The sequence below is a fragment of the Mustela nivalis genome (assembly GCF_964662115.1).
Source record: "Mustela nivalis genome assembly, chromosome: 18".
Taxonomy (NCBI): domain Eukaryota; kingdom Metazoa; phylum Chordata; class Mammalia; order Carnivora; family Mustelidae; genus Mustela; species Mustela nivalis.
Genome location: NC_139037.1, coordinates 32,195,814 through 32,209,024, shown reverse-complemented (window position 1 = coordinate 32,209,024; position 13,211 = coordinate 32,195,814). Strand labels below are relative to the sequence as shown.

At 42.0% G+C, this 13,211-nt stretch overlaps 1 protein-coding gene across 4 annotated transcripts in view; it reads right to left on the bottom strand.

Annotated features, from left to right (window-relative positions):
• The window catches only part of BRD7 (bromodomain containing 7), a 35,118-nt gene that overhangs the window by 1,191 nt on the left and 20,716 nt on the right, over positions 1–13,211 (bottom strand). Inside the window, exons 6-15 of one of the 4 annotated variants that reach the window (XM_082711292.1) lie at positions 12,728–12,838; positions 8,261–8,445; positions 7,151–7,274; positions 6,456–6,531; positions 4,283–4,390; positions 3,772–3,907; positions 3,267–3,378; positions 1,677–1,733; positions 466–580; positions 43–210 (exon numbers count right to left, since the gene is read on the bottom strand). In XM_082711292.1, the coding sequence (XP_082567418.1) occupies positions 43–210; positions 466–580; positions 1,677–1,733; positions 3,267–3,378; positions 3,772–3,907; positions 4,283–4,390; positions 6,456–6,531; positions 7,151–7,274; positions 8,261–8,445; positions 12,728–12,838 (1,192 nt within the window). The remainder of the gene's footprint in view (positions 1–42; positions 211–465; positions 581–1,676; positions 1,734–3,266; positions 3,379–3,771; positions 3,908–4,282; positions 4,391–6,455; positions 6,532–7,150; positions 7,275–8,260; positions 8,446–12,727; positions 12,839–13,211) is intronic. The other 3 variants (XM_082711294.1, XM_082711293.1, XM_082711295.1) reach the window with 3 other exon arrangements.

Genomic DNA, 13,211 nt, shown 5'->3' with positions numbered 1-13,211 from the left:
CTTTAAGGATCCCATTCTCCTCTTACCGGAGGCATAACATACCGAGATGCATTTCCCTGTACGATGGGCCCAGGAGACAGATCATGTTGGGAGGGGGTCTGGTGCTCAGACGCTCGTTCTGGGCTTCCTGGAGCTCTCGGAGCAATCTGGTCGTCTCATCAAGTTTCCTCTGGAACATTTCAGCTTCTGTGTGGTGCGAAGAGTAACACACTAAAGAAAACACGGACCCACCTATGTTTGACCTTGGGTGGTTAAGTGTGTCCTATGCTCTGGGGTTTTGCTACTTATTGGCTAGTTTTCTCTCCTCAAAGGAGTAGTCCCCCTCTAAAGAAATCAACACTAGAGACATGCTTTACCCTTCACGGAAGCATGGCCAGTCAAGATCTTCCTGTAGTGAGTGGCGGTATCAATCTGGAGTAATGGGACACTAAATTGTGACTGCCCGGGTCATGAAGGGACACTCACCCTCAGAGTCAAAAACTTCAACAGGAGCACCAAAATTTGTTACTGCTTTCAGTGCTGTGAGCCGGTCCCGACTGCTGGAGTCTAAACGCCCCACTGGCTCTATTTCTGTAATCTGCTTTAAAAAAGGAAAAAAAAAAAAAAAAACTTATTACCTGGGCTTGTTAAGCCCCAGTGGTGCTACAATGAGACCTCTGTAAGATGGTTTGTGTGTCCAGGCCACGTTATTGCACCTATTTACTTTGGAGTTACAATTCTGATACCTACAAAACCATCTTCCCAGAACACTAGTAGAGTGCCATTCCCCAATCTGGGCCGAACACGATCCACAAAGGTGTTACTTCCCAAAAATGAAATGACGTGTCTTACACAACACCCATTGTTTGTTCCATCCGGCAGCCTCTCTAAAGATGGAAGAAACAAGGGCCTTGGTCCTGTCTATGCCGCTGGAGCTCCTGGTGGACTGGGACGATGCCGCATGTTTCCGAGGCTCACAGGCAACGTTTTGGCCCCAGTGTATATGCTTGCTCTCCCGCAGTACAGCCTGAGCCTGAGGTGGTGGACTTGGCTTCTACTGTACTTGCCTCTACTGTGTTATCTTTAGTCCCTTCCCTTGCGTTGCAACGCTTGTCAGAATTTTACTCAGACAAGCCCCAGAGCCCTTCACAAGTCTCCTCCTCTAAACGCTCTCCCCCTCCACATTCCTCAGAGCCTCCCGTCTTCTGAGGCAAAAATCTCAGCTTCTCCATTGTCAGGGCCTCACCTGTGCAGGCCTCCGCACCACCCCTCCTCTGCCCAGGCACCCCATGCTCACATGCCAACTGTGCTCTCTGCACACGGGCCTTGTCCCCTTGTGTCTGCTTCTGTCACTACACGTGCAGTTTCGGCCCACTTCCCACTGCCTGCTGGGAGAATGTCTTCATCTTTCTAGGACCAGCAGGCCCAGTATGCTCTCTGGGAGGACCTCCGCAGCTCTGCAGAGCAGCGGGTGTCTGCAATCTGCATTCCTATAGCGCATACATTTATGCAGTGTGGTGGGCGGGGCTGCCCCCCCACAGCCCCCCCCACAGGCCCGCTCCCCACAGGCGGAGAGAGTGCTGTTATTTATGAAGATACGCAACAAATAATGTTCTTTTAAAATAAAGCTTTATCATTTGGGCCTTTTGGCTTACCCTCCCATTAAATATTTTTTATGAAGAATGAAAAACAATCACCTCCATTTCTTTTTCGGAGTCAAGGTTCCCAGTCTGGCTGTCGTCTTCAGGTGATGACTAGAAGTTTAAAGACAAACAACTTTTTATTCAAAGATATATTAAAGAGGTAAATATCAAGGAAAATAAAATGTTAAGAGTTTCAAGATAAGGAATAAGAATATGGATTACTGGAATTTAAATAAGTCAGATACAGTAAGTGGGCATTTTGAGAGTACTTGTGTCAAGAGTACCTATTACTGGTACTTCAAGATTGATCTTTCTGTGCCTGAACAAAAAGCTATAAACATATATGATGGTATCTGGTAAATAGCACAGAAGTATCTAATAAATGGGAGTCGGTTTTCAACAACAGGTGAGTCTAGCACAAGCAGAAAATAGAGGCACTCTAGGAACTATTTTGCATTAAGAGAGCAACATTCTCGGATAAGAGAGGATTACTGTAAAATATTCAAATGCTATGGAGAATGTGAAAGCTGCCCATAATCCTCCTGTCAGAAATCACACACACATAAACAACAGACAAATGTATCATGCGTGAAAATCAATAACGAAGTGATCTTTTTGAAAGGCTATATTATGATTTTTTTCACCAATTCCCAATTTTTTAAAATTATAAATAATGTATCCTTATATATAACTTTTTAAAATTTTCTAAGACACAGTCTGCAAAGATATGCTGGATCAACGGACAGAGAAACTTTAGATCTGAAATCTACTGCCCTACCCAACCAAAGGAAAGCTATTCAATTGTAGCTGAAGACTATCAATTAATTCAGATTCATGGAAGGGTTAGAGGAAAAATATTTCTGAACAGCTGTGAAGTGGCATTTTTTTTTAGGTCACGTGAGGAAAGTCGTTCCTGCATGAAGGCTGTACAGCAATTCTCGCTGAACCCGAGGTGCTGACCCAGCACTGCCGAGTCACCCAGGGCCCAGCAGCCACGTGGGGGCAGAGGACAAGCCAATAGCAGCCACAGCCCTCAGGAACTGAGGACCCCTGGAGAGACACACAGGGTTCTAACTACGGTGACAAGGACATTGTGGAGCTTGACTCTCTTCTATTTATCAGGAGGGACATTTTCTGGTTCTAATCTTTGAGCTAAGGGTGTGATTATTCCAGATGATGAACTATGGCCAACTAAACTGGAGACAGTTTACAAGTGTTAACAGCAGGGAGCAAAGAGGAAACTTCTTACTTTTTTCCTTGTGACCCCACTGTTGTGTTGTTACCGAATAATAAAGGAAAGGACATTATCATTTTAGTCAACTCAGTTTCAAGCCAGTGAGCAAGACTTTCCTTTTTTGTTAGCATACAGAGCACCAGCTGAATTCTGAGTCGTTAACTCCATTCTGATTCCTACATTCCCAAGATCGGGAGATAATGATGGTCTTCTGGCCCTCAAAGACCCTGGTAGCCGACTTACTATTTCCGTTCATTGTCCTCCACCCGTGGTCCCCACCCAGGCTGGCCTGGCTTTTCAGGGGAATGCAGCTCAGTTGTCATCCTGGTGACTCCCATGGTTTCATAACACTGAGTGACTAATGCTCAGAGCCAACAATAAATTACCCATTTCTTGAGCAGCTTTCTTACCATCTCCAACTCTTGCAGGGTTCTAGAATGGCCTCCTTTCGTTAAAACATCCAGTAAACTGTCTGCCATCACATAAGGATAATCCTGGCATGTGGCCAAAAACTCATGGATGCTGAAACAGAGAGAGCTGGAATGTCACTTCCATATACATCGTCCACTGGCTGAATCCTTCTATCCCAGTCAACTGTTTCCATCAGACACGCCTCACTTTATGTGCCAGGTGTGAGAATCTCCGTCTAGGTCCGTCACCCTCTTTACAGATTTACCAGTGACACCTTTATCGCCTCGAGCAAACTAAAGAGCATCAAGAACACAGTGAAATGAAATGCTCCTGCCCTTCGCTTCCTCCCTGAGGTGACCTTATTCCCCATAGGACTTACACGTGTCTCAGGAGTCCCCGGGTTACCCCTCCGGTTCAGACCACACCCCCTGGATATTCACAGGTCTGTCGGTGTTTCAGGAGAATGTGGCATTGAGGACATCGGCCAATCGGTCGGTCACTCACCTGAAATCACTGGGAAGGTCAGAGTCTTCCCCATAGGCTGAATAGATTAGATCCGAATCATCCTTGCTAATATTTGCAAATGTGGAGTCATAATGTGGAGCATAAGAACTGTAGGGCCCGTAATTCAAGTATAACACTGTCAACAGAAATCAAATAGTACTGTACTATTCTTTTACTTGTGTGTCAATCTAATTTTTGTTTTACTAAAGGTTATTCCCTTCTAATTTTACTACTTCACTGACAAGTATAAAAAATCCAAGGTAAGTATTTCCCCCTCCCAGATCCTTGGGGAGTCATAAATCAAGTGACTTTTTCCCCACAAAGGGGAGACAGAAGAAAGCCAGAACAAAACTCATTTTGAATACTAATAGCTGATTTTAAAGCTTCTTCCAGAGTTAATAAAACAGCTGATTCATGTTGCAAATATACCACCAAGAGAACTAAAGAAATGAAAATTATGCTTTTTCCCTCCCCTAACTGCTTGGGTGATGACAGAAACACGAAGGCTTACCTGGAGTGACTTTGTTCCTTTTGTCTTCCTTGAACCCCTGCAAAGTATTCACTCCAGACTGAAGCCTGCCAGTTGTCATTCCCAGTCTCACCGGGCAGTAGCCTGGTTCTGAAACGGAAGAACAGTGTGGGAGGTGCACACAGTCAGGAGCCGAGTGGGGCTCCACAGGCTGTGTGCACACACACTGCTTTGTGCTGTCTCTGTGACTCTGTCCAGGAGCCTAGGTGGCCCTTTCTACACCCAGCATTTACCTACAGAAATCTCGGCAAGGAAGGAGCGCAGCCAGCACCTGCAGCCGATCCTTTTCATCATACTCTACTGTTTTCTTGTAATTCTTTATAATCACATTGCATTTCACTTAAAAAAATAATTAAGGATTTAAAAGTTGAAACTTAACTTTGATGGAAGTAAACCAGTAGAAAAGGTTAGTAAAAGACTAAGGAAAAATACCTGATTAAAGACAGAACTCATGATATATTCAGGAAAAACTAGTACCTACGAGGCAGGCTACTTCCCCCCACCACCATCCTGAATAGAGGCTGTGGCCACAGGTGACCACGGTGACAGAATGAAAGCGCCTGGGAGCGATGTGGCACACCTAAATTGGGTCTGCTTTCCCTCGCAGCAAGCAGTCTGCAGTCTGCGAGGAAGATGAACCTGAGAAGTGAACGGGGCCAAGCTTCCACCCAACAGCAGGACATGGACCCTTTGGGAGCTGCTGCCATGTGCGGAGCTCAGCCTGGGCCTCACAGACCCTGCCTCCAGGAGTGGGAAAGGCAAGATAGCAGAGCAAGGGCAGACAGACCGTGGGACACAAAGAAGGGGCAGATCTTAAGGTGTCACCTAAATCGTTAGCTGCATCTCCTTACCACCAAATCTTTACCATGGCTATACCAGAAAGAGCAGTGTTCTCAGTCTGGCAGCATTTCCTTTGATGCAAGACCATAGAAACTTCTACTACGCAAAGTTCGCATAAAAAGCAAAAAGTGAGGTTTTTTTTCTTTTCTCTTACCCTGGACAACACCAGTTCCTCTTCTAAGCCAAGGAACTCTGCCAGTGTTTCAAGAGCAGACTGCGATGCTCGAAGACATCAGTGGGCTCCCTGGTGCACTCCTCAAATGCATCCGGAGATGCGTCAAGGTCTCTTACCCCCATCCCCTCACCCTCGTGTTTATGGGACCAATCTAAACATCACCTTGCTAAAGAATAAGGAAGCCTTCTCTGGCCCCGACACCAGGGCTGCTTCTGCTGCGTGCTGTCACAGCTGCCTTCCTCACGGCGGATGGGATGCGGCTCCTCACACGATGATTCACTTTCGTTCCTCGACTCCCCACCCCAGACGAAAGGGGATGGGCCTCCTCTCTCCTGTTCTGCTCCCTACTTTACACCCTGCTCCACCTCCAGCTCCCAGGCCGTGCCCGCAGCACAATGGTAAGTACTGGAGACTGTTCACTGAAGTGTCATCACTCGTTTCTGTATGGCCAGTGAACTCTCTCATGATGGCAGCATGAAATGGGTGTTTATAAAGTAACATTCTCAGGTTTGCTTATCCTGACATACGCTCCTCCTCCTCAGATGAATGACAAAAAGTTCTTCTTATGTCACGTCTCAAACTATTCCCTATACTATCGCCATTAAAATACCACCTGAGAAAATAAAAATATGACTGGGGTTCTAAAGCCATGCTTCCCGACCTTTACCAACTTGTGACCAGCCACAGCGACACACGGCATTAGTAGACCTGTTCTCCCGCGACTAGTATGGTACTGCAGGGCATGCATGTGTGCTCTATTCACTGAAATTTAAAAAGCCAGTCAGATTTATGATGTTATGATAAGAGAGTTTTGAGATACCTCCCGAAATAAGTGAGTGTACATACCATGGTCTCTTAGAGCCAGAGCTAGAAATTATGTCATTTTTTGGCTTTATTGGTGGGTCTGCTATTCCAGGGACTTTGTATTCTAGAGAACCCTGGATCTATAGAGCACCTGCTTTAAGTTGAGGTAAATTTGGGCTAGCTATCAGCACAAAATGCACGGTATCTGGCCAAGTTCTCTGGGGAAGCTGACACAGGTGGACTGCTCAGTATTGGGCCTGTTGTTTTAAAATATCACCCGGGCTACTGCTTGTTGCCAAACAGCAAGTTCATGCACATTCTGATCTGTGAACTTACCTCCTACAATGGGATCCACAGGATGGAGAAGCCCTAGTGTCGTCGTTCCGTCTGGTTTTCTCCTTTCAAACTCACACTGCAATGACCCGAGTATTCACATGTCATAAACCATTCTATGTATACCTCATACGCATGCAAGTACATGTGCGTATATATATATCTCATACTAGAAAGCCTTAAATTTAATCAAACTAGTATTAAGAGTTGTTACTGTTATACTTAGATACTGACTTTCCCACTTGGCGCCATACACACAAGGGCTAATGCACTGCAGAAATGAAGGTTAGGGAGAACTCAGGATGGTCAAGAGCTGTGGGGGGGGAGGCCTTTAGGCCCCTCCGTTCTGCCTACTCTATTAAAGAAGGAGGATACTGGAGACCATGGGAGGGGAGTGACTTCTGAAAGTCACATATTAATCCACTTCATTTTAAACCAATGTGCTAAACAATGATTTCAAGAGGCCAGAGTATAAATGTTCATTTTCCAAGTTTAGAACATGTTAACTGCACTAAAATCCAGTTAACAGAGGAAAAGATTAATCATGTACTTTACAAATAAATTATTAAAACGGACTTCTCTGTGTGTTGTACTGAACTGCTCTACAGCAGGTATGGGTTGAAAGTGCACAAGCAATCTGACTGCAAGCCCCGAGGACCACACAGTAGGTGGTGAGAAGAAAGACAAAGCCCAGTCACCTGGCTGTTAACAAGCCGCCTGGTCAGCTTTCCTCCAGATTCCTTAACGATGCGGTCTATCTGCTCCTGCTCTCTTTCTATAGTATTGCTCTTACATTTATCTTCAAGTGTATCTTTGTCTTTCCTGTAAACACACATTAATACTAAGTAAAAAAAAAAAAAAAATAATAAGATAAAAACATTAAGATGAGTTCCAAACGGGAGCACAACTCAATCGGAGCCATTGGCACTACGGTGGCCCATTAAAGCTCTGTTGCTCTGGCGGCCCGGGAGCGCCTGTAACTCGCGTGCAGCGAGGCGGACCTGACACTCAGCTCAGTTCTCTCCTGTGTTGAGTCTGGTGCTATGTCTTAGGCGTTTTTCTCAATGCAGTCACACAAATGGATTCTACCTCAAAAGGGACACATCATTTTCTTTTTAAAGTCCAGTTTCTAAGTTTAAAATGAAATACATTTTAAATTACACAAATCTTAGAAACAGGGTAAGAGTACGTCACAAATTTACTTTCTTTGCCTTACGCCAACAGAAATCCCAGCCTGCTCACTAGAACCCTCTTTTGGAGTGGAGAGTGAGATGCGGGGCCTCAGGGCTGCGGGTCAGTCAGTGGTGGGAGCAGGTGGACACAAGTGCATCCGGCCACGGCCGGAACTGCCTGGGGGGACCAGTGCTGAGTTACCGCTCCTACCAGGTGCCGTCTGGTGGAGGCCACGCACACACCTCACCAATGGCCCATCCGTTCAGGAAGCAGCTTCGACTATGCGTAGGCTGAATTTACGGTCTCAACCCCTTTATGGAATGAGGTAACAAATGCAGATGTTTTTCTTCAACAGAGAGTTCTATTTCAATAAATTCACAAAGTCCCTAAAGATAATTTACTGGTTTTAAAACTACCTTCATAAGAATACACATTCAGCACTGTTTTCTAAACTATGTTTAAACAATTCCATATAGGTGCTTTGTATGAGAAGATGGGAGTTATCACCAAAATGGACTTTCATGCCGAAAACCAACCATGACTTGGTCTTCCCAAGGCAGGCACTGAAACAGTATTTTCCCCCCTTAGTGGTCTGAAAAAGATAGCTTAACTTAAATATTCCAAAGATTCTTTACTTTTTGTTTTCCTTATTGGGACTCTTGAAGGCTTGTGCTTCAGTATCTCCAGAGTCTTCCCTTTCTCTCGGCCAGCAGCCGCTGTCCTCCCCACTCTGCGAGGTGTCTGTTCTATCTTTCTGCTTTCGACTTTTCTGCAAGTCTGCCATGAATTCTATGCTCTGCTTCAGGCTCTGAATTCTCTCCTAAAAATATTCAAGAATATTCTCATTGCATATTTGTCATTAATTTTTAAAGTGATGCAGTTCTTTCTCACAATGTGAGTTTGCACTTACTCTGTCATTAACTAGGAAAGAAAAGCAATTAAACGTTATTATACCAAGAGAGGATGTTTGGGAACCAGGACAATACAGTCTATTTCTTCAATCCAGATAATTTAATTTCCAACGTTAAGAGTATGCTTTTTAACTTGACTACATCATCAAAACATTTGTAGAAGAGAAAGCATGAATAAGTACTAAGTATTCTTTGCAGTACTAACTTCAAAAAGGAGAATTTAGTTTAACATTATGTTTAAATTTTATATAGAACAGAATGGGTTCTTTTTTGGAATTTAACAGTTACCAGGTATTTCAAAAAGCTAGAGGATATGAACATGTGAGTACCCTTATACTCCAGTATCCTAGGATCACCCGAGGCCACTGGCATTTCTCTCTGTGTGAAAACATGCTTCCAGGAGAATAAAAGGTTGCTAGCATAGTTTCTTTCCCAGAAAGCATAATGTTCTTACCAAAGTAGTCTTGTTTCTATTTAGTGAAACATGTACTTAATTTTCCACTGCACTGGTATGCTGTGAAATTTTCTTTGTGGCTGAGGGCTTGAGGTTTCTGGAGGCACATTTGTTTCTAGCAACTATTCTGCCTTTTAACTCTGAGCACTGTCCCTGGATAAAATACGGGCTGCATGGCAACGCCAGGGAAGACTTTTGCAGAATAATAGAAACTAAGAACTGGAAAGGACAGAGGTCATTCAAATAAGAACAACATAGCCCAGAAATGCTAAATACCTCACCTAGGGTCATAGAACCAGTAATGAAGGTCAGGCCTCTGGGGTCTCATGAGGGGCCCTGTCTCATCACACTGCTGAATTAGCAGTGCAGACTGTGAGAGCTTCCAGAATGAGGACCTGCTGTTTTTATTGAACTTTTATTTTAAGGTAATCTTAAAACTATCCAAGTAATATATTTCATTGTAGACAAAGATTTGGGTAGAGGAGAAAATATAAACCTTGTTAATTTATCACTAAGCCTCTATTCCTCTAAGCATTATACATACTAACAAATTATAATTATACTGTATATTTGGTAACATGCATTTTTTTCATTAATGAATTATAATAATTTTCCTTCCACATCAGTAAATACTCTTTAAAGACTTTTTAACAAGTGTATCGTATTTAATCCTGTGTACCATGGTCTAATTAACATTCCACTATTGGACATTTAAATTATTTCCAAGTTCCCACTATTAAAAATAGTTCTCATAAACATCACTGTAAATAAATCTCTCCAAGAATATCTCTTTAGGATGAATTCCCAAAAGTGATACTGGATGTTAACTATATTAAAAAAAAAATCCTAGAAGTGAAAACAGTAGGTCATCAGGTTTTGATATTTACTGCCAAATTACTCTCCAGAGAAGTTTTATCAATGCATATATCAATGTTTTAAAGTCTCTCTGAATCCTTATCAAACTGAATAGTATTTAAAAGAATGTGCCAATTTGATTTTTAAAAACATGTCTTATTTTAAATAATATTTAAAATTTTAGTGAGTATGATTATCTCTGGAACTTTTTGTGTTTTCCCTTGTGCATGTCACTCAGGTAATTCCTCACCCAGCTCTATCTCGAGGACCTAAATCAGAGACTGGTACACTGCTAGTACCCAATAAATGGTGTTAAATGAATGGGCTTAGGTCACGAAGTTCTCAGTTATCTTTTTATTTCCACTTTAGAATTTTATAAAGTAGAACCTACATTAAGAACAGTTTGGAATTTAAAAAAAATATAACACACACAAAATTAAGAGAATTAGAGAAATCTTCTAAATTTCAATATAAATCACTGGAAAAAGCGGAGTTTGATTTTACTTTGAAAGTCTTTTTTTTTTTTTTTTTAAATAATGAAGATTGTCTTTGAATCAGCATACTATTTATTTTCCTCAATTTTACAACATCAAATGACTGAAAGGACTGACTCTGCCACAGCTAACACTCGCGTGCTTATACATGCATCCTGCAAGGCTGCCTGGCTCCACGAGGTAAGGACTACTGAGGCCAAGCAAGGTCACTCAGCATCTCCAGTGCACAGCCAGGACTTGAACTTTGATTCTAAAGCTACTGTGCTACAAAGAGTAGTCTGCATTATTCTTTGTAGTATAATGCAGCATTCTAGTATTTATCTTGGCGAGCAAAAAAGTTATTCGACTATGTCCACTCTTCATAAAAATGTCTACTAATAGTCGCTACTTGTGTGTATATGAAAAAAATGATAAATGACTGCTCTATAATCTTTACACTGAACATTCAAAACCAGTGATCTTTTAAAAAGACACCATTCATGGGAAGGGTGTGCTGGCCTCCCTTGGGAGTACCGCTATTAGAAGAGTTAACTCAGAAGATCTAAATTTAAACATTTAAAAATCACTGTTGTAAGGATCCCTCCCATTTAGGGTGGAGAGAACAGTCAACAGGAAGCTATAACACAGGATGGGTAGGGCTCCTCAACAGGAAGAGATCTGAAAAAAAAGGAAGACAACAGAGAGAGAAAAGGGAAAGTGGAGAAGAAAGTTTATTTTCTGTGCTTCCAGCCATCCCACCCCCAATAAAATTCAAGAGATACTGGAATCTTTTGCATGTTATATTAACTATATTATGTGAAGAAAAGAATATAATGGTAAATCAAAGTTGATGAATTTACTTGGGATACTGCAACTTCAACTTCTCCCAAAAATTTAATGTGCACATTTTGGAGTGACTAAAGACTACATCTGCAGGATGCACTTTCATTTCAAATGTAATAACAAGCATTTGCAGATTTTTAAACCTGGAATATGGCTTGGGGCTGGATTAAGTCTTCCTGCAAGGAGTGGGATCAACATTTTATAGTCCCCTTTGTAGATTTTTGCCAAAGACGGGTAACTGGTTTACATTACAGTTTCTTAAGTCTGTAGGAAAGGGCAGGACCTGATGCCGCCTGAATATTAGGAGTACGAGAATCATCACCAATGCAAATGTTTTTCCTTCCCAGTTAAATGAATCTGAGAATCATTGAGAGCCAAGCCCATACTCAGACATCTGCACACCAAGACAATTCTTCAAATGTAAAACTGTGATACAGATGGTCACTGTAACAAGTGGGAAACTGTGTGCATCTACACATGACTCATTCCTACTCTCCTCTAACTCATCTGAGTCTGGGCCCAAGCTCTTCATTCTGATTTCTTCCTCATGCTTCTTGACTTATACCCCCACTCGTCTCTTCTTCGCAAAATCCCTTTCCTCTCTTGCTCTCCTTTCTTGTAGTCTCCTGCCTACCCTAGCTCTGAGAGCTGGCATCCTAATGCTCGCAATTATCTTGGGAGACTGCACTTTAAACCTTCTTCTACACACGTGAGAACACCAAGGCCCAGTGTGGTTCATGTCTTGCCCGAGGTCCACAACTAAGAGCAAGAGCTAAAACTAGAACTCCAACTTCCTTCTGCGGTAAGGCTCCAGGATCATCTCAGTTCATTTCCCATCCTACTCAGAGCCATGAGTAAGACCTCAAAAGACACGACTTATTTTGTGAGCTCTCCTTTTCTCCCAGCAGGTGCACAGCGAGGCCCTCAATCCCCCTCCCAACCATGCCTTTCATCAGTGGTTGTTCTGAGATGGCACCTATTCTTTCCTGCCACTAACCTCTCTTTTGAATAAACTATCGTGTTTATGCTGTCTCATGAAGCTTGATGATGAAGTGTCCCTCCCACCTCTGCCGCCTTGCTATGGTACCAGCTCTGGTCCTTCCAGGGAGAGTGCTCTTGTAGGGAGGTGGCAACAAGCAGGTTACTGCTCATTGGAATTCTCTTTGTAGTGGGAGGAGTTCCTACGCTTCAACATCAAATTCCATCCTTTAAAGGGAAGTAGAGAGTTTTCCCCTCTAAAAGTCCTCATAATTCATCTAATCAATCTTATCCTGGAATTCCAGGTGACGTTTCTTTCACAGCAAATATAAATCTGATTACTAACCGATTCAACAGCCTCTCAATAAATATTAGTAGTGAATGCCAATATTTATTTGTATCAATTCCAAATGAGAATTTCCTGCTTCAATTTTCTCTGTATGAAAACTTTCTTCATTGAATATTTCCTCCTTTAATATAATCTGCCTATAAAACTAATATTGTACTGGATCTCTATCGCTCTAACCAAAAAACAAAGGCATACAGATTTTATAACAGTTACTATTTATGACAAAGAACTTCCTTTACCTGGCTAAGAATTTTCATCCCTGAGTGCAACAGCTTCTTTGCAGCTTTATAATAAATGGTCTCAGGTTTGTTGTAAATCATAGCATTAGTACACATTAGTTTGAAGTTATCCTGCAGAGAGAATATTAAGGAGAAAAATGCATTTAAAACAAAACAAAGCACCTTCTTGTCCCTGTTTGAAATCATACAGGTCCTTGAAAAATTAAGGCAGATACAACCAACAAAAAACCCCGTCCTTTCTTTTCACTGTTTATTAAACTACATTAAAGCAATTTAGTAAGTTTTAAAACTAACAAATACTAAGTTAATTTAAATTCCTTTCCAAATTCTTGACTTTTTAAATGAACTACATAAATGTTTAGATCCTACAATGAAATTTAATGGATTTCTTCACTATAACCTTAACACACACAAAAAGAATTGGAAGAAAATACTTCTATTTAATAGAATAATTAAAAAAAAAATTTTTTTTTGAGAGAGAGAA